At 37.5% G+C, this 26,203-nt stretch overlaps 2 protein-coding genes across 6 annotated transcripts in view; one reads left to right on the top strand and one right to left on the bottom strand.

The window, feature by feature from the left end:
- The window catches only part of ORC3 (origin recognition complex subunit 3), a 105,553-nt gene extending 84,476 nt beyond the window's left edge, over positions 1 to 21,077 (bottom strand). The window contains exons 1-4 of one of the 3 annotated variants that reach the window (XM_072642778.1): positions 20,916 to 21,077; positions 16,309 to 16,363; positions 13,921 to 14,018; positions 5,849 to 5,993 (exon numbers count right to left, since the gene is read on the bottom strand). In XM_072642778.1, coding sequence (XP_072498879.1) covers positions 5,849 to 5,993; positions 13,921 to 14,018; positions 16,309 to 16,363; positions 20,916 to 20,939 — 322 coding nt within the window. In that variant the 5' untranslated portion in view covers positions 20,940 to 21,077. Of the gene's footprint in view, positions 1 to 5,848; positions 5,994 to 13,920; positions 14,019 to 16,308; positions 16,364 to 20,563; positions 20,831 to 20,915 lie in introns of those variants that run through there. The other 2 variants (XM_072642780.1, XM_072642779.1) reach the window with 2 other exon arrangements.
- Positions 21,038 to 26,203, top strand: part of RARS2 (arginyl-tRNA synthetase 2, mitochondrial) — a 60,107-nt gene continuing 54,941 nt past the window's right edge. For 2 of the 3 annotated variants that reach the window (XM_072642787.1, XM_072642785.1), the window contains exon 1: positions 21,038 to 21,263. In XM_072642787.1, the coding sequence (XP_072498888.1) occupies positions 21,228 to 21,263 (36 nt within the window). In that variant the 5' untranslated portion in view covers positions 21,038 to 21,227. The remainder of the gene's footprint in view (positions 21,264 to 26,203) is intronic. The other variant, XM_072642786.1, reaches the window with a different exon arrangement.

The raw sequence follows: 26,203 nt of genomic DNA, 5'->3' as shown, positions 1-26,203 counted from the left end.
TAGAGAAGGAGGTGACAGCAGGAAAAGAACAATGTGACAGATTCCAAAAAACATGAGGAAATTGGGTGAATGGTATTACTGACAGGAAGAGAGGTTGCGGGGAAGAAGAATAAATTCAGTTTTTGAAATCAAGTTTGAGATGCTGCTGCTGGGTGAACATCCAAGTGGGAATATCCTTTAAGATACAGAAACATGAATTTCATTCCAAGAAGGGAGGTCAGGCCTGAAGTCATTTATGGTGAAATCTTCTACATGGAGACAGCAGGTTAACAGAAAATTTATAAAGTAAAGAACAAAAGACAGAAAAGGAGCATTTACAGAAGGAGAAAAACCAGGGGAGTTATAATATTTCTGAAGCCAAAGGACAAGATCAGTAGAGGGGAACCTAAGGCCTTAAGGCCACATGTGGCCCTCTAAGTCCTGAAGTGTGGCCCTTTAACTTACATCCAAACTTCATAGAACAATTCCCATTAATAAAAGGATCTGTTCTGTAAGACAGATCTGTTCTGTCCACACCAGGACTTCCTGGGAGCCAAGATGGCAGAGTAAGCAATAATTCTCTTGTACTGAACTGGAAAAACCCAGAAACTACTGCTCCAGGAAAAATTCTGCAACAGTAGAGCCAGCAGGACAGGGTGCAGAAGTTTTTTAGCTCATGAGGCTAGGGGGATTGATAGTAAAGGTCTCTTTTGCTGTGGCAGAAGGAGATCAGTACAAGGTAGGATTCTTCCTGGCAAGCCCCACCTTAGCAAACCAGCAGGAGATCCTGAGCACCAGGGTGGTGGAGCAGGCATGTGCCAACACCAGTACTCCCCCCACCACACACACACCTCACCCTATGAGCTTCAGTGTAACCCAGGGGACATGCAATAAAACCCCACCATCAACACACACCAGCCACCACCACCAGCTCTAGTTCAGCACCACGTAAGCTATGGACTCTACAGCCTCCAGCTGAAAGAATCTAAGGCCCCAGCACACACAGTCAATAATCAGGCCCCTAAACTCCAGCAAAAGAAGTGTGGAACAGTGCCCCCTGTGCCCCAGAAGCAGAGATCAACTTTAAAAGGCAAACACCATGAGCAAGAAACAACATAGAAAATCAAAGATCATAGATTCTCATTACGGGGACAGGGAATATCAAAACACAAATTCAGAAAAGGACAGCATTGTCACTATACTCACATCTGAAACCTCAAAGGGGAATATGAACTATTCGCAAATTCAAAAAACCTTCCTGGAAGAACTCCAGAAGGATTTTAAAATTAGAGAGGTAGAAGAAAAATGGAACAATTCCTTTAAAAATACAACTGGTGATGGGCAGAGCCAAGATGGTCGAGTAGAAAGACACATATAACCTGGCACTTTCCCCACAACCCACAAAATACCTGTAAAAAATGACTCTCAACAAATTCTAAAGCAGCAGAAGCCACAGAACAACAGAGTAAAAGAGGTTCCCTGCCAAAGGAACCTGGAAGGCCGAGAGGAAAGGTCTATCTCACAAGACGCTGAGTGGAGCAGAGCCCAGCCCTGGCTGCATGGCATTGGGAGGAACAGGACCTGAATAGACCTCCAGGGCAGAATTCCCAGCAGGGAGGGTCCCAGATCCCTCAACCCACGAGCGACAAAGAAAGCTCCAAAGATAAGTGTGGGAGGGCTCTCTCATCTGGGAGAGAGGGGAATGGGGTCCCTGCAGCAGTGGCCCCAGGTGGCAGCAGAGGTGCAGTGGTAGCAGCAGCAGTAGCAGCAGTGGGTGGCTACAGTGACCAGGGAAGCAGCCTGGGTCCATTGTCCAGGTAGCTCAGCTTAAAGTCTCTGGGGTAATTGAGCAGCTGATCTGAACCTCAGCCTTGAGCATGGTACTTGAGGGGGAAGAGGAGCACTAGGACCCTCTTGAAAAAGGATTTGGAAGTCAAGTAACAGGCTAGGAAAATGCCCAAAAAAGGGAAAAAAAATAAGATCATAGAAGGTTACTTTCTTGCTGAACAGGTGTTTCCTTTCATCCTTTCGGAGGAGGAAGAACACTGCATGCTGTCAGAGGAAGTCAAGGCCTCTGCCCCCAGTACCTTCAAAATGAATGTGAAATGGGCCCAGGCCATAGAAGAGCTTGAAAAGTGAGACAGCAGCTTGCTAAAGGAGAACCAAAAAAATACTGAGGAAAATAACACCTTTAAAAATAGGCTAACTCAATTGGAAAAAGAGGTCCAAAAAGTCAATGAAGAGAAGGAGGCTTTAAAAAGCAGAATTAGCCAAATGGAAAAGAAGGTTCAAAAGCTCACTGAGCAAAATAGTTCTTCAAAAGAGAGAATGGACTTCAGAGAAGCTAATGACTATGAGATAAACCAAGAAGTTAGAAAACAAAACCAAAAGATTGAAAAAAATAGAAGATAATGTGAAACATCTCATTGGAAAAACAACTAACCTGGAAAATAGATCTAGGAGAGAATTTAAAAATTATGGGACTACCTGAAAGCCATGATTGAAAAAAGAGCCTAGACATTATCTTTCATGATATTATCAAGGAAAACTGCCCTGATATTCTAGACCCAGAGGGCAAAATAAATATTGGAAGGATCCACTGATCACCTCCTGAAAGAGACCCAAAAAGAGAAACTCCTAGGAATATTGTGGCCAAATTCCAGAGTTCCCAGGTCAAGGAGAAAACATTGCAAGCAACTAGGAAGAAACAATTCGAGTATTGTGGAAACACAATCAGGATAACACAGGATCTGGCAGCTTCTACATTAAGGGATCGAAGGGCTTGGAACAGGATATTCCAGAGGTCAAAGGAACTAGGATTAAAACCAAGAATCACTTACCCAGCAAAACTAAGTATAATACTTCATGGGAATAAATGGTCATTCAATGATATAGAGGACTTTCAAGCATTCATGATGAAAAGACTAGAACTGAATAGAAAATCTGACTTTCAAACACAAGAATCAAGAGAAGCATGAAAAGGTAAACCAGAAAGAGAAATCATAAAGGACTTTCTGAAGCCGAACTGTTTACATTTCTACAAGAAAAGATAATATTTGTAACTCTTGAGACTTTTCTCAGTATTTGGGTAGGTGGGGGGATTATACACACACACACACACACACACACACACACACACAGAGTATAGGTTGAATCAGAAGACATGATACTCATAAAAAAATAAAATAAAATTAAGGGGTGAGAGAGGAAAATACTGGGAGGAGAAAGGGAGAAATGCAATGGGGCAGGCTACCACTCATAAAAGAGATAAGAAAAATCTTGTTCAATGGAGGAGAAAAGGGAGGAGGTGAGAGGGATAAGTGAAGCTTGCTCTCTTCACATATGGCTTAAGGAGGGAATAATATGTTCACTAAATTTGATATGAAAATCTATTTTACACTACAGGAAAGTAGAGGAGAAGGGGACAAGTGGAATAAGGGGGATGACAGAAGGGAAGACAAATGGGAGAAAGGAATAACTAGAAGTAAACACTTTTGGGAAGGGACAAGGTCAAATGAGAGATTAGAAAAAAAAGGGGGATAGGGTAGGATGCAGGGCAATACAGTTAGTCTTACACAACATAACTATTATGGAAGTGTTTTACAAAAGGACACATATGTAGCCTGTATTGAATTATTTGCCTTCTCAGTGGGGATGGGTAGGGAAGGAAGGAGGAAAAGAAGTTGGAATTCAAAGTATTAGAAACAAATATTGAGAATTATTATTGCATATAACTGGGAAATAAGAAATACAGGTAATGGGGTATAGAAATTTATCTTGCCCTACAAGAAAAGAGAAAAGATGGGGATAAGGGGTACGATAGAATGGAGGGCACATTGAGGGAAGGGGTAACCAAAATGCAAGGTATAATGGGATGGGGAGAGGGGAGAGATGGGAAGAAAAACTGGAACTCAAAATTTTGTGGAAATGAATGTCAAAATCTAAAAATAAAGAAATAAATATACTTAAAAAAAAAAAAGGAAATAATAATAGTCAGTAGTCCAAAACAAGGATCTCTCTGATTTAACACAGCCTTCGTAGAATCTAGAAGGAATGTGAAATTAGCAAATGAAATAAATATCAGAAACTCTAAAAAAAAAAAATACAATTGACAAGATGCGAAAAAAATACACTGAAGAAAACAACTCTTTAAAAAGCAGAATTGACCAAATGGAAAAGGAGGTACAAAAGTTAACTAAAGAAAACAATTCATTAAAAATTAGAATTAAGTAGGTGGAAACTAATGATTTTATATAACATCAAGAATCAGTCAAACAAAATCAAAAGAATAAAAAAATTTTTTAAAATGTGAAATACCTCACTAGAAAAACAACTGACTTGAAAAACAGGTCCAGGAGAGATAATTTAAAAATTATTGTTCTACCTGAAAGCCATGATGAAAAAATGGGCCTGGATAGCATTTTTCAATAAATCATCCAGGAAACCTACCCTGAGATCCTAAAACTAGAGGGTAAAATAGTCATTGAAAGAATCCACTGATCACCCCCTGAAAGAGACCCCAAATTGAAAAACGCCACAGAGTATTACAGCCAAATTCCAAAATTATCAGGTCAAGGAGAAAATATTAAAAGCAGTTTGAAAGAAATAACTCAAAAGTTAGATATGGCAGGCCTCTGGAGAAAACTGAATGAGGATAGAAAAGAATATACTTTTTTCTCAGTGGTACATGGCACCTACAGAAAAACTGACCCTGAACTAGAGCATACAAACCTTACAACCCAACACAGAAAGGCAGAAATATTAAATGTATCATTTTCCCTTTTTGTCATATTAGCCAATTTGACAGTTGTGAGGTACTCCCTCAGAGTTATTTTAACTTGCATTTCTCTAACCAATAGTGATTTAGATCATTTTTTCATATGACTATAGATAGTTTTGATTTCTTTGTCTGAAAATTCCCTGTTCATATTCTTTGACAATAATGGTGATTATTAAGGAACAAGGATTAGCAGGTCAGGAATTTGGAAAGTTCAAGAGGAGCCAAGAGATCCTAGTATCTAGTAAAGAATTAAGAAATTAGTAAAGCATTAAGAAGGATGAGGTCTGGAGGATGGAGGTTACAGGAAGCTGAACAGGGGAAATAAGCTCAGATAAGTTTTTAGCTGAGGAACCAGAGGCCATGACAAGGATAAATAATAAATTAAATCATTTTACAGACAATTTAGACAATTCATCCAAATATTATTTCATGCAAACAAGATTAAATAGTGCAACCATTTGTTGTTGCTGTTAATTGTTTCAGTTATGTCAGACTCTTCATGACCCCATTTGGGGTTTTCTTAACAAAGATATTAGAGTGCTTTGCCATTTCTCTCTCTAGCTTATTTTACAGAGGAAACTGAGGCAAGCAGGGTTAAGTGACTTGCCTAGTGTCACACAACTAGTAAGTATCTGAAGCTAAATTTGAACTCAGGTCTGCTTGACTGCAGCCGCCCTTAGTCCAACCATCATGCTTCACTAAGATCAAAGAAATGAGGCACAGAGAAATCAAAGTAAGATAACAAATTCAATAGAAGAGCTGAAAATAGAGTCCAGGAATTCAAGATACCTATCATTCTATTCCACTAAGACTGTTGACTAATTTCCATATTGCCAAACTTTTTTTGCAGATACTCATAGAACATAGCCTAAGGAAGTTACTGGCTGAAGAAACTATAACAAATAAATTTTCTTGGGCTTCCTAGAAATTAACATGAACGTATTATAAGCTAATCTCACTTCAAATTCATTTTATAGATTACTCATGCAAATAGGCATCAAAAAGATAAAACTGTGTACAAGGTATCTTACCATTATGCTTTTTTTTTTTTGTTCCTAAAATATATGCCAACAAATGAATTAGAAATACCTAGAACAAGAGCAGCAGTTGGAATTTCTCTGGATTTTATTTGATAGTTCCAATTTGTTGACTTCTTTTGAAACTCCAAATGAGATTTTCCCAGAAATTCTACTAAATTGTCAAATAGATTTTTATTCAATTCCTCTTGTAGTTCCTAAAAAAAAAATAAAGGAAAAATAAAGGGAAAAAAACTCAGTATTTTTCCAAGTATAAAGAACCTTTAGTGATTCTGAAAGCTACCAAGTAAACTGTCTTGGGTTCATTTCCAAGTAAGAATTCTGATTTCTTAGACAACTACCAAGAGGAAAAAGAATTTATTATGTTTATTCCTTCTTCCACCTCTGTATTTAAGATCTATAAATGATCTTTATTGTTTATTTGCTTATAGAGAATAGCTGAAGAAGATTATCTGTTTAGAAATGTTGTTTCTTGGAGCACTACAAAATGTTCACTATTATTATCATCATTATTATTACTGCTTACCATATATGCTGATGAATCATCTATATGATTAAGCAAAGATATGCCACATTTCTTTTTAATTGTTTAGTTGATCAGCATAGAAAACTGACAAAACAAAAAACCCACTTCCCCACCCCCTCCAAAACTAAATGCAGTAACTTGGTGGTTATTTTCTAGCAGATTGTCTTCTTTTCTAAACAGTTCCCATTAGATTATAAAACAAATGACACAATTTCTACTGCTATTCAATAGTTCAAACTGGAAGAATAAAAAAAAACAAACCTGGTTAATTATTTTAAACCAGAACAAAAAAAAAATGCCTTAAACAATAAGGAAAGAAAAAATAAGGGTTCTCCTTTTTAAAAAATTACCATTCTTGTTTTGACCTTAGAGGGGTCAAAAAAAACAAACTATGATTCTAGAGCAAAGTTGAAAAAAAAAACACAAAAAATTATTATTATCATATTACTTTTTTATATTATAATTTGACCTCTATCATACTTAAGTTTCCCATTTTCTATTTCCAATTATGAGAAGTTAAATATGATTTACTCTGGAACTGAGAATTGACTCACTGAATTCATTTCTGTAGTTACAAAAATATCTTTAACACACAAGGATTAACAGGCTATCCAAATACTCATTATTTGTCAGAACCTGGTTCAATAAAACAGGAAAAGAAAGTCCCAAGGAATTCCTTTGGTTAAGGGTTAATGTTCACTTTTGAATTGGTTTGCTTGGTTTGCCAGTCCACTAATATGAACCAAAAGGGAAAAGAAGAAGTAACTAGATAGTGTATTTTGATGAGAGATTAGTATGTAATTTTGATGGGATTATCTTTCTCCCTCCAGGAAGATGAAAAGAAGTTTCTCTATGTGAACTTGGCCAAGTAAACAGGGTAGCTCCACATCATCAAAACATAAGATGGGAACTGTTAGAAGGCAGACAGAAAAATATTAGTTTCAATCCCTCTCTAAGACAGTTAACAATCCAGGGCCTTATTCACTTTGAAGGTTGCTATTAAGCATCTTAGAAAATGTGATATACAGAAAATATATTTTAAATCTAAGTTTTCACATGCTTAACAAACAAATCTACTAGTAACAGGAGATTTAGATTTGTGGAATGCATAATCTAAAAAATACATATAATCAAAAATAATTTATGTTTTCCGAATATTATAATGCTATTTAAGAATATGTCTGTTTAGGGCTCTAAGAATTTACAAATGCTTAAGTTATATAACAAAAATCATGCTTTGAAAATATGATCCCAGATGAATGGGAATCTGGCCCAGTTTTAGCCCTGCGGCACTTTCCTTCTATTCCAAAGACAGTCAATCTTATATCACCTCTGAAAACAATATAAATTGCTAGTCTAAATTCAGCAATCTTCCACTGTCTTAAGAGGGATAACTGGAAACCTTTTACCTTTCATTGGTAGAAAGCAGAAAGGAAAAGAATTAAGTGTTTTGGTTTATAAAATGCCTTTTCTGAGACCTGAGACCTCCATGTGGTAAGCAAAAATTAATCTTCTTCAAATTCTATTGACCTATATGTGAAAAATAGGATTAAACTTAACTAAAAATGCAATATTCACAGTTCTATCTCCTATTCCCTTCCAACAATTTTAATTAGAGCTTAAAGACTTGCTACAGTTAATTGAGATTTTATGGCACTTCAATTGTTTTGGTTTCAAATGGTACTATTTGTTATTAATTTTTTAAAGCTTCATTAGGATAACAGATCTAGAGCTAAACTGGGTCTTAAAGAGTTCATCTAGTCCAACCTCTCATTTACTTTACACATGAAGAAACTAAGACTCAGAAGTATGAAGCTCCTTGCTTAAGGTTTACAGACAATAATAACATGGCCAGAATTTGAAATCAAGTCCTATGATTACAAATTCAGTGCCTTTTCTACTGTACCATTGGATGTTAATTACCAATTCAATGCAGCAAACATTTATTAAGCACATTTATTAAACAGTTTTACTTCCAAACAGTACTTTTATCGATAAGTAATGACTGTAATGATAACAATATCACCAATAACAACAAGCAGAAACTTTATCATATGGTTTGTAATTGCATGAGTAGAAATGGTTTTAGATACTCATAGAATGTTGTAACTGAAATTCAAGTGAAGAAACAAAGGACCACAAGATTTAAGTGCCTTGTTGAAATCACACAGCTCCTTATTGGCAGGGTCAGGACAATAATACAAGTCTGTTGACTTCCAGAATTATTACATGATGTTACTTCATAGTTGATTGGGTCTATACTACATAATCCTGTGAGGATATATATGGCATTACTTCAGGGCATCTAATCTGAACAGTGTTTAGATTTCACATGAAGAGGTATAACATATATGGCACTCATCTTTTTTTATTTAAATAATATTTTATTTTTCTCCCCAGTTACATGTCAAGAAAATTTTCAGCATTCATTTTTACAAGATTTTGAGTTCCAAATTATTCTTCCTCCTCCCTCCTCTTCTGAAAATGGTAATTTGTTTGATAAAGTGTATACATGTGCTATCCTGTACAAATATTTCCGTATTACAGTTGTGAAAGAACCAAATCAAAAGAAAAAAAACAAGAATAATAAAGTAAGTAAAAAATATATTTCAATCTACATTCAGAGTCCATCAGTTCTTTATCTGGATATGGAAAGCATTTTCCTTCATAAGTCCTTTGTACCTGTCTTGTATCATTGTGTTTCTGAGAAGAGCTGAATCAGTCATAGTTGGTCATCATACAATGTTGCTGATACTGTATACAATGATTTCCTGGTTCTGCTCATTTCACTTTGCATCAGTTTGTACAAGTCTTTCCAGATTTTTCTGAAATCTGTCTGTTCATCATTTCTTATTGTACAATACTATTCCAGTACATTCATATACTTCAGCTCTTGTTCAGCCATTAACTGATGGGCATCCCCTCAATTTCCAATATTTTTCCACCACAAAAAGGGCTGCTATAAATATTTTTGCACATGTAGGTCCTTTTCCTGTTTTTATGATCTCTTTAGGATACAGACTTAGTAGTGGTATTGCTGGATCAAAGGGTATGCAAAGTTTGATTGCCCTTTGGGTATAGTTTCAAATTGCTCTCCAGAATGTTTGGATCAGCTCACAATTCTATCAACGATGCATTAGTATCCCATTTTTCTCACATTCCTTCCAACATGTTATCATTTTCCCTTTTTTGTCATATTAGCCAATCTAATAGGTGTGAGGTGGTACCTAGGAGTTGTTTTAATTCAAAGTGATTTAGAGCACTTCTTCATAGGCCTTTGGATAGCATTGATTTCTTCATGTGAAAATTGCCTGTTCATATCCTTTGACCATTTATCAATTAAGCAATGACTTGTATTATCATAAATTTGACTCAGTTCTCTATATATTTGAAAAATGAGGCCTTTATCAGAGATGCCAGCTGTAAAGATTGCTTCCCATCTTTCTGCTTTCCTTCTAATCTTGGCTGCATTAATTTTCTTTGTACAAAAGTTTTTTAATTTAATATAATCAAAATTATCGATTTTACATTTTGTAATGCTCTCCATCTCATCTGATCATGAATTCTTCCCCTCCCCATAGATCTGACAGGTGGAGTATTCCTTACGCTTCTAATTTGCTTATGATGTCTAAATCATGCCAAAGATCTGTCTAATATTTCTAATATTCTCTTTAACTCCTTAGTTTCTTATTTATTTTTTGGTTGGATTTATCTAATTCTGAGAGGGGACAGTTGAGATCACCCACTAGCATAGTTTTGCTGTCTATTTCCTATTTCTTCCTGTAATTCACTTAATTTTTCCTTTAAGAATCTGTATGCTATACCACTTGCTGCATATATGTTTAGTTGTGATATTGCTTCGTTGTCTATGGTACCTTTTAGCAAGATACAGTTACCTTCCTTATCTCTTAATTAGGTCTATTTTTGCTCTTGCTTTGTCTTAGATCAGGATTTTCACCCTGCTTTTTTTTTTTTTACTTTAGCTGAAACATAATAAATTCTGCTAATCCTTTATATTTACTCTATGCGTGTCTCTCTGCTTCAAGTGTGTTTCTTATAAACAACATATTGCATGATTCCAGTTTTTGATCCATTCTGCTATCTGCTTTTATTTTACGGGAGAGTTCATCTTATTCACATTCAGTTATGATTACTACCTATGTATTTCTCCATCCTATTTTTCTTCCTGTCTGTCTTCTCTCTCCTTTCATCCTTTCCTTCCTCACCAGTGTTTTGCTTCTATCTACTACTTCCCATTGTCTGACCTCCCTTCTGTCAGTCCTTACCCCCTAAACCCCCTTTACTTGATTTCCTCCCCTTTTATTTCCCTGCATGGTAAGATAGATTTCTATATTCAACTGGTCATATATATGATTCTCTCTTTGAGCCAATACTGATGAGAGTAAGGTTCAAGTGATACTCATCACTTTCCTTCCCATCTTCCCCTCCACTGTAATAGGTTTTTCACACTTCTTCATGTGAAGTAATTTACCCCCTTCTACCTCTCCCTTTCTTCTGTACATAGTGTACTCCTCCTCATCCCTTAATTTTTTTTATATCATTCCCTGAAATTCAACTTATACCCATACCCTCTATTTATATTACTTTTAGCTGTACTATTAATGATACAATTTTTAAGAATTACAAATATCATCTTCCCATGTAGGGATCTAAATCGTTTAGCTCTACTGAATCCCTTACGTTTTCTTTTCCCTTTGTACCTGTTTATGCTTTTTTTGAATCATGATATTCAAGGTCAAATTTTTGGTACAGTTCTGGTCTTCTTATGAAAATTTAAAATCCTTCTATTTCGTTATGACCATTTTTTCCCTTGATGTATTCTGCTTAATTTTGTTGGGTAAGTGATTCTTGGTTGTAGTCCTAGATTCTTTGCCTTCTGGAATATCATGTTCCATGACTTCCAATCCTTTAATTTTGCACCTGCCAAGTCCTGTATAATCCTGATTGCGATTCCCTGATATGTGAATTGTTTCTTGTGGCTATAATGTTCCTTGGAATTTTTATTTTGGGAACTCTTTCCTGAGGTGATCAGTAAATTCTTTCAACATCTATTCTCCTCTGTGGTTCCAGAACATCAGAACAGTTTTCTTCAATAATTTCTTGAAAGATGCTGTACAGGTCTTCCTTTTGATTATGACTTTCAGGTCATTTAATAATTTTGATATTGTCTCTCTTGGATCCATTTTCTAGGTCAGCTGTTCTTCCCATGATGCATTTTACAGTTTCTTCCATTTCTTTCATTCTTTTGAATTTATTTGATTGAGTCAAATCTTACCATATATAAGGCACTTCAATTGTTTTGGTTTCAAATGGCACTATTTGTTACTAATTTTTAAAAATTTCAATAGGATAAACTAAATTGGGTATTAGAGAGTTCAGCTAGTCCAACCCCTCACTTATTTTACACATGAGGAAACTAAGACTCAGGAGTATGAAGCTCCTTGTTTAAGGTTTACAGATCATAAATAACATGGCCAGAATTTGAACTCAAGTCCTTTGATTACAAATTCAGTTCCTTTTCTACTGCACCATTGAATGGTACATTGAGTCATTAGCTTCCACTTGCCCAATTCTTACTTTCAAGGTGCTGTTTTCCTCAATTAGATTTTGTACTTTCTTTTCCATTTGGCAAACTGTACTCTTTAAGGAGGTGTTGGGGTTTTTTTCTTCAGTGGATTTTGTATCTCCTTTTCCATTTGGTCAATTCTACTTTGTAAGCAATTTTCTAAACTGTTGACTCTTTTCACAATTCTCTTACATCACTCTCATTTCTTGTCCCATTTTTTCTCTACCTCTCTTACATGACTTTTAAGCTCTTTTTTGAGCTTTTCCATGAGTTCTTTCTGGTCCCAAGACCACTTCCCATTTTTCTTTGGGGTTTTTCCATAGGTGTTTTGGCATTGCTGTTCTCTTCTGAGTTTGTTACCATACTACCTTTCTATGGTCAGATTCCTTTTTTTCTTGTTTCTTGCTCATCTGTTTTTTTGGGGAAAGGAGAGTTTTTTTCCTTTCTTTTAAATATGAGCTCTACACCCAGGGGGGAAGGGGTGTTGTCTCAGGCTTCTTGTATCAGTGGTTGCAGGCCCTGGATGCTTACCTAGATGCTTTGCTGATATTCCCTTGAGGCCCCTTGGGGAAACATCATGTCTGATGCTGTGCTGAGGGGGTGGGGTGGGGAGTGGCTGGCACTACTGGAGGCCTTATAGGTCTGGCAGCTTACCTGCTACTGAGATACGGTCATAGTGGTGGTATCTGGCTGTGCTGAGGCCCAGTGAGGTGTTTCAGGGTTAACTGAAGCTCATGAAGATCTGGCTGCTGGAGGATGCCTGGGGTTATACTGAAGCACATGGTGGTTCCCAGAGCTGGAGTCTGCCAGTTCCTCCTGATTATGCTAAGACATGTGGTACAGTCCTGGTGTTGGGGGTCTGCCTGCTCTACCACACTGGAGCTCAAGATCTCTTGCTGCTTTGCTGAGGTGTGGCTTGCCGGGATACTTCCTGTCCTAGAATGTACTCCCCTTTTAACTGAGTGAGACAGACCTTTCCTGCCAATTTTTCTAGTTTCTTGAGCTAAAAGACTGCTTCACCCCATCTTTTTACTGGTTCTGTTGTTCCAAGCTTTGCTTTGGAGTGCTATTTTATTGTTGCTTGCAAGTGAAAATGGGAGAGTTATAGTGATTTACTGCTTGCTCTAACATCTTGGCTCCTGGAAGTCCCATTTTTTTTTTTTTTAAGGCACCACTGTCTTAATCAGTTCCAAGGAGTGAGTATCCACTTTCTGTGGTGAATTTTTCACAAAATATCATGATCTTCTCCTTACCTTTCAGTTCATTCTATCTCAATTTAATTAAAAAATTAAAGAAACATTTACAAGACAGCTGCTGTATAAATGCAAAGATTAAAATTAAACGATTTATTTACCTGAGAAGTACTGTACTTGATTGGTAAATGAAAATAAAGATCGAAAAACAATAGCATCTCTACCATCAAGGAATTATAATCTAATAGTGAGATATGACATTTCTATAAGCAAATATAATATAAAACAGGACATGTGATAACAGTAAATGACAAATCCACAAGAAATGCTTTAAGATAATTTGAGGAGGGTGATATCATTTACCAAATTCCTTTAATAATGTATACCATAGTTGCCAACCTATTATTTCCCATATTATTTTCCTTTGGGAACCATGCTGATGCGAGATAGATCACTTCTTGTATAAATCTTCTTAAAACTCTTGACTAGTCTGCTGATACAATCCTAGGGAGTTGGCATAGGATGTATAAATAACAGTCATGCTTCAAAGTCTAGCAGTAAGACTGTACATGGGGTAAAACAAAAGTAAAATTACATATAAAGAGCTAGTTACAAAAGACATTCAGTTTGAACACAATACAAAAGTCTGAAAATTATTACTGCTTGGTAGTTGGTGCATGAGATTTTCCCATGAAAGGTATATATAACTTACACTTGACCAAATTGTTTTATTTCAAATATTTTATAAAGGAAAGGAAGGAAAGAACTATAAGTGATCTAAAATATTAAGCTAACTGAGTCATTATAATAGTACCTACCTCAGCTTCAGATTTCATCTGTTGCCATAACAACTGACAAGTGTCAAAGCGCAGTTTGCTATCTTCAGAAAGACCTTTACCTTCATTGAAATAGTCAGCTGAGAACACAGAAAAGAAATAAAAATCTGGAATTTTTTTATTTTTTTTTTCATATTAACTATGAAAAAATACAATGCAACCCTTCAAAGAAAACCTCTCTTGGTTTGAGACTAAAAATCACCCTAACTTGCAGAAGCGCAAGCTAAAATGTCAGTCATATAGCACACTTGTCACAGAAAATGGTTAACAACACATAGGAGGAGGTATAACATCAAATCTTTACATATCTCAGAAATATACATGATGATAAACACTATCCCCAAAATATTGAGAAGTGGCAAAAAAAAGGATGTTCTTGGAAAATCATAAATCACAGAATCTCAGAATCAGAAAGGACCTCACTGATCATCTAGTCCAACCCATACTTGAACCAGAATCCCATCAACAATACCTGTGCCATGACAATGTAACCACCTTCAGTGCTCCAGAGATGCTGCCATCTATTATGGCAGGCCATTCCATTCCGGAGCAGTTCTACCTGTTAGGAAGCTTGGGTGGCTTTGGTAATTAATGTAATTTGGTAATTACAGAGGGGTTAGGTGGGCACAGGCTTGACATCAAACCCAGTGATTGGGTGTAGCAATAAATCGAAGACCTCCAATCTTTTCCATTCTCTAAAAATGCAATATATAAGGGGAAAGCACTAAACTACAATTCAAAAGACCTCAGTTCAAATCTAGCTACTCCTCAGTTAACTAGCTGTGTACTCTTGAACAAAAGTGATCTTTTGGTCTCAGCTGTCTTCTCCATAAAATAAATGCCTTCTAATTCTGAATTTCTATGATCTTAAGCATCACAAAAGATCAATGTTGCCTGCCACTTTTCTAAGGCACCATATAAAGACCAGTTTTAAAATGGTAAATCATGACATGGCATATACTTTACAAACTACTTTGTACACCATGAAACACTATGGAAATGTGAGTTATGATTATTTGGTAGGTTTATTGGTACATAAACAAATCAGTTAACACTGATTATTTATTGAATTTTAGCTAAAATCCAGCAAAACAATTTTACATAATATACTTGCACAGCTAACAAAAAAAAAATCTGTCACCATATATCATTTACTTTCTTGAAAGAAGAAAAAACAATAGTCTACAAGACTAAATTAAGTTTCTACTTCTAAAAGCAATTTCTAATATTAAAGACATTTTTATTACTTACCAGTCCCTGAAAAAAGGAATTATTTCTAAAGTGTACTCACTGTTTATTATCTCAAGTTTGACTCTGTGACTTTTCAATCTTTCAAGGAAAAAAATAATTAAAAACTAAGGCAGATACTCTAATTTGAGACCAACTTAATAAAGACCAAAAACTCTAAGTCACTCTTTTTTCTTCTGTTAGTGAAAAGATTTAAGTAGTGTTTAGATCACTGGTGGGGAACCTGTAGCCCTGAGGCCACATGTGGCCCTTTAGGTCCTCAAGTGCAACCCTTTGACTGAATCCAAACTTCACAGAATAAAATCTGAAGTTTGGAATCAGTCAAAAGGCTGCACTTGAGGACCTGTAGGGTCATATGTGGCCTCAAGGCCACAGATTTCCCAACCATGGTTTAGAGTCATGTCTTCTACATTTTTTCCTCCTAAAGTGATCATTATTTTCTTCTCAAGTATCTGGTTACACATCATCCTGGCTTAGATTATGAGGAACAGGGTGAAGAGTTAACCTCTTTGATTCTTGAGAAAAGTCCTATTCCACATTCAAATTATTACTTTTGTCTCAATTCAAAAATTTCTTGACTATGTGGGTCTTTTAAATTCCTAACAATGTGGCAGAGACTATCTTTACTTTTGTATTTGTATTCCCAACACAGGAGTTGGCACCCAGTGAACATTTACTAAATGCCTTTTCATTCATTCTAAATGAGGTTCACAAATTCTACTTCACAATTTTGCATATATTATCTTTTCTATTCCATGGCAATTAGCAGTGCTAGCACATAGTAATACTTAATCACTACTTTTTCTAACTGATTAAAATTTGATTTGCATGAATAAAGTAAATCTATTTATCTATCTCAAAATAAATAGTTCTTTGCTGACATACAGAAAAGGTAAGCAGTTAGTGTCTATTTAAAAATTTTGAAAACATCCATTACAGGACATTTACTATATATCTTGATTTGTGAAGGTCTATTTAGATTCTTCTTTTAAGTCAAAGCCCCAAGAATTTATCTTCTCTGACAGTCACCTTGGAACAAAATTGGTATGTATGCCTATGGTTGGTGCTGGAAAAGATTGTCAGGTTCCTTAGATCAGAAAAAGAAATAAAGTATTAACTCACCTATTTGAAAAGAGACCTTCTTCCTCTTAAAATCTGGTTTAAACACAAAGCAACCCTATAGAAAAAAAGCAAGAAATTAATGAAATTCAAAGTATAAAAGTAACATTCATCTATGTAGCTAAAGAATTTGACTAACCAATTAAAAAACCATATACAGAAGCCAAAACTTTTTCCCTCTATACTTTGGAGGGAAAATACACTCTCTAGTTATCTATCCAATTTGTAGATCATCCATTGTTGCTTTAACCACTTTTATACAATACTTTGCTGTTTAATAATGCACTCATGATAAAAGACAGTGAAAATAAAAGAAATCATATTTCTTGTTAGGATTTCCTGTAACAGAAGAGGAACAGCAGCACAGAAACTATAAACAAAATGGAGTTTGAGATTTATTGCTGGATTAAATAAAAACTATAATAATTTCCTTCCTAAATTTAATCAATGAAAAGCAATTGCCATGACAATGAGGTCAAAAGAGGAAAAAAATAGTGACACCAAAAAATTGTTGATGTCCTTTCAAAAAGAGAGGCATGGCACCCAAGGGCAATATCATTTTAGAATACAAATTGGAAGGAAGTTTGGTACAGGGGATAGACTCTAGACTTGTAGATTAGGAAGGCCTAGATTAAAATCCCATATCAGACAAATACTCTGTGTGTGTGTGTATGGAGGATCATTTGATCTTTCTGAACTTTTGTTTCAAGGGTGTTCTGGGGCAAGCTCAAACAGATTCTCACAGGAGTTATTTGTTACATTTTAAGTCTGAACATTTACACCTCAGAAATCAACAAATGCTACAAAAATCAGGGCTTAGTTTATTGTTTTATTGGTTGTCTAGAATTAAGATGGTGAAAGATGGTGAAAATGCTAATAATGCATATTAAATTTAAAAGTGTATCCTGGTTGTTAAACATTTACCAGCATACCTCTGCAGTTTCCTCATTTGCAAAATGAGAATAATAGCACCTGTCTCACAAGTTTAGTATATAGATAAAATGAGATAATGTATGTAAAGGGCTTTGTAAACCTTAAAATGCTCTATTAAAGTGATCTATTATTAATATAAACTCATTTTGAAAACCTTATTTTTCAAAAGTAATAAGCAGTGAAGGGAAAAACTAGTTTGTGGAAAGTTTGGCATGATATCCAATTAAGTCAAACTATTCCAAAGACATTTAAAAACAAAATTGGAAAGAGACAGAGACACACACACACACACACACACGCGCGCGCGCGCGCACGAAAGAAAACAAAACAACCCTCCACCACCACCATGAAACAACAGTAACAAAAGATTTGTTGGGATTTCTATATCCAAAAATTTATTTCCTCAAAAGAGTGAAAATAACGTCAGTCTCCAATATGCTAAGGGAAGAAAAAGAAATGGAAATGAAGAAAACAAAGACAAAGAGCATTTGAATGAAATCAAGTATATACAGAAGGTATATTCAGAAGAATAACCTTCCCCCAAGAAACTACTATGTCTTAGCTGTTCAAAGGAGGCAACATAGGGGCCTTCAGAACCTGTAGTTCCTCTTCACAAGTATCGTCTTGGAGGCAAAAGGAGTTCTCTAGGGAGCACTATGATTAAGCAGACTTTCCCTTAGTGGCCCAAGAACAACCTCTGGTCAGTAAGTACACTTAACTCCCTCTGGACATCTGATTTCCACAAGAACTGGCTTGGACACATAGTAAGTACTTAAATGCTTTTTTACTCATTCATTTCTCTGCTCACTTTTATAAACTTAAGTCCAAGTTCTTGCTCCAACACCAAGCCTTAAACTCAATTCACTCTAGAGCCCACAGATTGGACAGGTCCCCCACCCACCCAGCACAAAGTGAATGTAAATACTAAACAGCAAATTGTTTCTCTTTTACCCAGGAATCCTGAGGGTCTTCCCCTCCCAGTTTGATTTTTTTTATTAAAGGGGCCATCCCTTGAGTAACTACTTGAAACTATTCAATGAATGGGTGTATCTCACTCAAAATGAGAATCTGATAAGATCTTAGCCTAAAATGACCAGGGTCTCCCATTGCATCCTGGGCCATCTCCAGTCGTCTGGATTAGTTCAGATGAATATCTGGCCACTGGACCCAGATGGCTCTGGAGGAGACTGGTGACCTTGTACAGCCCTCTCTCACTCAAATCAAAGACAGCTGCAAGTTATGTCATCATCTTGGTCATGGTCCTCTTAGAAAACAAAAGACAAACACAAGTTCAAGTGTTCAGGTCAACAGCCTGACAATCAAATCATCCTTAATGAGTAAACAGTATACCCAAGCTAAGGGTATTACCCCTACTCTCTCAAGGGAATGTCTTCAATTATTTCAACATGATTTTAAAGGGGATGTTCATGCTTTCCATTGTGAGAGTCTTAGAAGGCAGGACAAAGTTTTCATCATTTAATCTCAAGTTCAACTGGTCACACTTAATACATTTCCATACACTAAATTTGAATTGAATTAAGTTTCCTTGGAAGGCAAAACATGAAAAGTATCATAGCACCCAGAAACATACCCCCTCTGCACAAATAAATAAATGGGATTGAGAGACCTACAGACCCATATGCCTACTGTCTCAACTCTATAAACTCCTGATGAGAACGATCTAAACATGCATCAATGGCATGTTTGATGAAAATAGGAAGCAAGGTTTTGAGCTTGTGCAAATTAAGGCATCCTCAATAATGTGAGCAGTGCTGATAATCTAAGATTCTACTTTATTTACTCTTGATTATTTTTAAAAAGCATTTGCTTTGATAAAGTAAAACATAGTCCTAAATACTCTTCTCTTACAGGATGTCTCCCATGCATAAAATCATATAATATCCCTTGACAAATGCAAAAGATAAAATTTGTTCAAGAATCTTGACTGTCAACATCAAGTGAGGTATAAAACAGATACATAACTGCCAAAATTGTTCACTACTCACATAAAAGACAGTCAACAAATACAAATGAAAGAGGAATTCTTTATAGATGGTGACACCTTCCAATGCTATTTGTGGAGGGCATTATTCTAATTGCCCATAAACCCTGCTATCTCCTAAATGAGATTCATAATTTCTCAAAATAATTGGCCTAATTATCCACACAGGAAAAATCAAGTAGATGAAGAATGAATATTACCCAGACTATACTATATAATTGGATGGAAAACTCATAGAATTGATTCAAATGTCTAAAGATAGTCACAGGAGCCAAAAAGCAGGGTCTAGAAATGTGTAACAGGGAGAAAGCATAATGAATTGCTTTTGGTTAAGCACAGTGCTTTCATTGATCCCAACCTGCTTCCAGACACAAAATTCACCTTTTTAATAGCAGTACTCTCTGAACAATGTGATATAGCTGCAAATTATGGAAGAGCACAACCTTAGAAGAATCAAAATCTAGCCTGGTCAAAGATATCTTTCTGTCATTTCTTTTGCTATTTTTGAGGGAAATGCTGATGCGTTAGGGACTCTTGTGGTTTTTCTTTCCTCAATCTTCCTGAAAACTCTCTTTGTTAAATTTTCACCCAGTGATTCGGAATTTGTTTCTATGATGCCCTGGAAAAAACTATCTGTCTAGCTCCACTGCCTCACTTAGGCCCTCATTTCAGAAACATCTTAGTCTCTTTGACTCTATTTGCCCTATACATATACATACATACATACATACATACATACATACGTACATACAGTAGAGCATATCTCATCAGCCAGGCCCTCTCTCTTCCATCAGACATATAGTTCCTAAAAATCTCATATCTGCAAAAGGCAGTGGCTGCTCTCAAGGAGCTTACAGTCTAAGGGAAGGCTATAGGAAGGCTTCCTGAACGAGACAGCACCCAATTAGAGTGGCAAGAAGTAGGTTCGAATTTAACTGTTTTTTATTCTGTGCACAATGGAACCCAGGAAGTCCTGGGTTCAAATCCTAACTTGTCTACTTAATACCTGGGTGACCTCGGGGAAGCTGCTTAACCTCCATGGGTCTGTTTCCTTATCTGTAAAATGTGAAGTTGGACAAGATTCCGGTTTTGCTTAACGTTTTAAATCTATCTCCTTAGGATTCTGGTTCGGGTTAAGGCTGGGAAGTTGTAAGTACTTGACGGTCTGAGTCTTAGCGGGTGCTAAGTCTAAACCAGAAGATGGGTGGGTGCAGATAAGGCTCTGCTTCTTAAACGGAGTGGGTGGGGAGGAAGAGAATAAACGTCATCTAGCGCCTACTACGTGCCCAGCACGTACATCAATAGAAATATTACAAATATCACCTCATTTGATCCCACGACAATCTCGCAAATATCTCCATTTTACAGTTGGGGAAAAGAGACAAACGGTGGTCACAGCGGCGGGCGCTAAACCTCTGAGGCCGAATTTGAACCTGGGTCTTCCCGACTTCCCGACTGCCTGCCCAGGCAGCGCACCCATCTGGCGGCTCCCTCTCTCGGCTCCTCCCGTCACGTCCCGAGCCTGGACCGACACCAGGTGCACTCCAGGTACAGAGTGAGAAAGAGGTCCCAACCAAGGAAGAGGAGGAGGAAGAGGGCGTAGCCGAGAAGGGAGAGAATAAACTAGTGGTACGTCCATTGCGTGCCCGGAGACGCGCCCCCTCCGCCCACTCACCTTGGACACTGAGGAGGTAGCCATGATGCCCAGCTCCCGCTAGATTCGAGCGGAATTGAACATTTCCCGAGTTCCCCAGCGGCAGGCGGATGGGGCGGGGCGAAAGGTCAGCGGGAGAGGAAGAGAGCTCCTGATTGGTTCGCAGTCTACTTCCGGAAAAGCGTTTCACGCGTTTGGGGGCGGGGCCTATGGAATGGGGCGGGGCGGGACGAGCGCCGGACGGGCTGGGGGGGAGGGTCTAAGGGCTGGAGTCTAGTCCTCGAAGGTCCGGTGTCACGTTCTGGGTTCGCGGTTCCCCCGAGCCGTGGAGCCATGGCCTGCGCCTTCCGTAGGTCCATCGCCTCCCAGGTACCTGGCCCGCCCGGGAACGGGGGAGGGAAGCTTGGCTGGGGCAGATTTCTCGGGGGCGCCTCCCGCCGCGGGATTGGGAGACCGCCGGTGGCAGCGCACCCCGCCCCGGGCGTGCAGGCCTCTGCTGCGGTCCCAAGCCCCGTGCCCCTCCTGGAGACACGGGCCAAGGGTCTTGAGTCGCTAGCCAGCACAGGGACCGGGTTTGCCGCTCGTCCTTTCTGTTTGCAGAGGTCGCTCCTCTTCGTGGTCTTCTGCCACGACCATCCCTGCTGTAGAGGGACTATGATCACGACCCCCCTTTCCAGAGCCCTTTGATTTGCTTCCTTCCAGCAGCCCCTGGAAGGTGAGGAGTGCACGTGGTGAAACGCCCACTTTGGGGCTCAGGAGTCCTGGGTCCTCTAGTCACCCAGCTGTCTGGCCACCATGGAAGCCACGGTTTCCAGCCTGCTCCTTCTCTTAAATCCAGACCGTATCAGTCTCTCGGCTGGGAGATTGGAAACGGGGCTTCTCCTGCAAGCCCCGAGACTAAATCATCCATCCTCAAGCGTGTGTTACGGGTTTTATTGGGCGTCAGACGCTGTTTAGCCCTAGGAAAACCAAGACATGAAGGGAAGGTCCTGCCCCCCAGGAGTTTATGTGGTAAGACAGCCTGTGGAGCAGCAGTGTGGTGCACTAGGACAGGGCAATTTTTTCCTATTTTAACCAATTTCCTCAACCAGCCATTAAATGTAGGGGAGGGTAATCCTTGTGTTAAATACCTCACATTTGTTGTAATGAAAGGGGTGCTGGATATGGAGTCGGGACATCTGGGTTTGAGCCCCATTTCTGCCTTTTACTACGTCTGTGATCACCCATCTCCGCTCCTTTGCACATTTGTCTATCTCCCAAACTTGGAATTGCACATTCTCGTCACCCTCAGTTTTAAAAATCCCTAGTTTCCTTAAAAGCTTTCCAAGCACCCCCTTCTACAGGAGACTGTTATGATACCCTTCTCCTTTTTTGCCTCATTATCCCTTGTCATATTTTGTGTGTGTTTCTCAAGGTTCTGTTCTAGGTCTTCTGCTTTTATGCTTATTTTGGGGAAGGACGTTCATCAGCTCCCAGAGATTAAACTATCTATCATTCCCATAAAGATGTCATATACATGATAAATTTCCTCATTTGTAAAATGGAGTTAATAATAGCACCTGCCTCCCAAAGTTGTGATAAAATGAGATGTTTCTCTCCTGAGTTTTACCATCTGTTCATAATATCAACTCTATGAGACATTCAAACTAGATGTCACTGAGATGCGTCAAACACATGTCCAAAACAGAGTTCATCTTTTCCCCCTACATCTTCCCCCTCTTCCAGATTTCCTATTTCTGTTGAAGGTACCACCATCCTTTTTGTCACTAAGGTTTGTAACCTTGACGTTATTCTTGACTCCTTTCTTTCTCTTTCCTCATATACCCAGTCAGTTGCTAACTCTTGCCATTGGTACCTCTATAATATCTCTCACATCTGACCTTTTCTCTCTGTTCACATAGCTACCACCTTAGTTCGGCCCCTTATCACTTCTTGCGTAGGTTGTTGCGGCAGCCTCCTAATGTAATCCTTGCTCCAAATTTCTCACCACTGTAATCCATTCTTTATAATGCTTCTACAATAATTATCCTTAAACTTAGATCTGACTATACCATGTTACTGGATGAAATATAAATTCCAGTGTTTAGATTTTAAAGCCCTTCTCACCCTGGCCCTAATCTGTCTTTCCAGCCTCATTGGACATTATTCCCCTTGGTACACAGCTGTCCAGCCAAGTTGACTTCACCCCTCTTCAGACAGGAGCACTCTGTTGGCCTTTAACACCTTTGGACTGGATGAGCCATGTGCATAGAATGCACTCTTCTTTGTTTCTTTGTGGAGGCCTCTTCCGTTTGAGAGAGAGCTCATCTTCTATGTGAAGCCTTTCCTGCTTCCCTCCAACTGCTCCTTCCCAGACTACCTTGTATTTAAATCCAAAACTTTATTTAAGTAAGCAGATTCCCTGAAAATCAGAATGGGCCAAAGAGAAGTTGATTCCATGAGACAAGAAATATTAAAATATAATTAGAGACTTAAATAATAAGAAAATGTAGGTTGTCTCATTTCAAAAACAACTGACCTGGAAAACAGGACAGAAGAGATAGTTTAAGAATCATTGGGCTGCCTTAAAGCTAATACCAAGAAAAGAGAGCCTTGGTGTCATTTTTATAAACCTTGAATGAAAACTTCCCAAATCTATTAGAACCAAGGTACAAAGTAAAAAATAGAATCCAGTAGTCACCTCCTGAAAGAAACCTTCAAATAAAAATTTACGTCAAGAATTTTCAGATCAAAGAAAATACTACACGCAGCCAAAAAGAAAGTGCAGACACTATCTACAGTTAGGATCACGCAAGATTTAGCAGATAATCCTTTTTAGGAGTGGAAATCTTGGACTGCCAGATTTTGAAAGACAAAAGATCTAGGCTTACAAAAATAACTTATCCAGGAAAACTGAATGTTATGCTTGGGCAGCTGGGCAGTAGAATGGATAGAATTCTGGGCCTGGAGTCAGGAAGGCTCATCTTCATGAGTTTAAATTTGGCCTCAGACACTTAACTATCTATATTATCATATTTGCCTCAGTCTCCTCATATACTAAATGATCTGGAGAAGGAAATGGCAAACCACGCCAGGGGCCGTGAAGAGTCAGACATGGCTGAAGTAACTGAACAGCAAGGACAAGGAAATAGAGAACTTCTAAGTATTCTTAATGGAAAGACTTTAGAGAAGTAGAAATTTTGAAATATGAACACAAGTTGAAAGGAACTAAATAAGAATAAAGTGCTTATATTCTAGTGAGGGAGATTTGTGTCCTCCCAGAATTATAACGTTAGGAGTTTTAGAATGATTTTGTTAATGTTTTGATATTTAAAAAAAGAAATACACTAGGAAAGAAAAGGTAAAGGAATGTACTATCTCAAATAATCAGAGTGTGCAAGTAGAAGACTATAAACAAAGTGGGAGGGTAGGAACTTAACACTTCCATCTGAACTAATCTAAGGAATGTAGAACACATACCCTGTCATCCATACATACCTTGTTGGAAAGTAGTGGTTAGAGAGAAATAAGAGATAAAGTTTAGTCTAAAACAAATTGAGCCTCGGGTTAGGGTGTCAAAGAAGAATTTAAAATGTAAGGAAGGGAAAGAACTTGTGATTGGGGTCTGGAAAAGGGGAAGTGAAGAAAGAATTGGGAACTAGAAGCAGATGATATTCCTGTCCTTGACCTTAAGGAATTTATAGTCAAAAACTGAAGATGACATACAAACATGCACACATATACACATACCTATATATACACGCAGACACATATATGTATACCCACACACACATATACAGATAGATAATAGAGGTTTGACACTATTCTGGCATTTGTAACTACCTCCCCTACAAATAACTGTAATACAGGTGCTAGAAAGTTTTTAAAAAGGGATACAAAAGAAAGTGTTATGAGGATAGAGTTTTGGAGGATAGATGGTTGACAGGAGCAGGGAAGGATGTATGGAAGAATTGACATGTGAACTGATCTTTTAAGGACAGGTAGAATTGTGATTGGTAGAAATGTGGCTGGTTAACACGTTCCAAGTTCAGGGAAATGAGAATAGAGACACAGAAGCAAAAAATAAAAAGTGGTGAGTAGTCCTGTTTAGCTGAAATATGGAATGAGTAGTATGAGGTAAGACTGAAAAGTGAGGTTGTAACCAAATTTTAGAGCCCAATATCAGGCTAAGGATTTTATACTTTATCCAGCAGGAGATCACAGTGAGTTTTTGAATGTGTTTGACCAGCAGCATTATATGTTCATACTTGTCTGTGTGACTGCTTAATTCTATTAAGTGTTAAGATCTTTGAGTTCTAGGACAATTATTTTTCCATATGGTAACTCCAGAACTCAGTAAATAATGCTTAATAAATTTTTGTTGAATTGAACTGAAAAACTGACTTGCTCAGGGTGGGAACCTGCCTTGAAATACTACCTCTGGAGTCTGTGTGTGCCTGTATGCTCACAGGATTAAATTTGTTAAGTGACCTTGGGCACAGAATTTATTCTATAGAGTTCTGTTTCCTCACTTGTAAAATTTAGACTGAATGGCTTTTGAGATCTGTTCTTGCCTTAATCTGTGAACCTCTAATGGTAAATATTAAGAATAAAAATTCCAAACTGAATTTTAAGTAGCTCTTGATGGAAACTTTTTTATCTTATCCCTAAGCCCTTTGGTGGCTTAATTTAATGCTTTTCCATTTGAGTTGATTTTGTCATTTACTTAAAAGTTATTACCATATTTAAAATAACTTGAAATTAAAATGGTGTTTTTTCTAGCAGTTTAAGTCATTTTTCTATCAGAATTATTTTTGTTTATTTGAAATCTTAATCACTTGTTAGCAAAGTTCTCATCTTATTTGCCAGATGAAATAATGTGTGGTTCTCTTAGGTAAGGCTGTCTTATATAGCCAATTTTTCATAGGGGATTTCAGAATTAACAGGTACAGTATCTTAGTAGCTAAGAATAGTGTTTGGTTTCATGTGCAAAATAATTAAAACAAATTTTTTTGAAGTTCAAAACCTTTTAAAATGATTTCACAAGCCAACAATTGTTCATTTCATTATGTAATTAGATGGTTTTTATTAAAATTACCTGGATGCAAGATGGTGGAAGTTAGGCATGTTTACTATCTGAGGGTGTGAGTTTTATTTTGAGGCTCTTTCCTTTTGTTTTTCTTTTAAAGACCAGATTTTCGTATAGTTGTGTTGCTAGCGTTTGTTGTCATAGCCTTGAACATTAAAAGTATTTGTGGCTTTCTATTGTTCTTGTTAATAAAACTGAGTTGCTATGAAATATTTAGTGTTGGATATTCATGTTGAATGAA

Source organism: Notamacropus eugenii, chromosome 2 (genome assembly GCF_028372415.1).
Source record: "Notamacropus eugenii isolate mMacEug1 chromosome 2, mMacEug1.pri_v2, whole genome shotgun sequence".
In the NCBI taxonomy this organism is placed as follows: domain Eukaryota; kingdom Metazoa; phylum Chordata; class Mammalia; order Diprotodontia; family Macropodidae; genus Notamacropus; species Notamacropus eugenii.
Note: the sequence above shows the minus strand (reverse complement) of the source record. Positions and strands in the feature narration are given on the sequence as shown.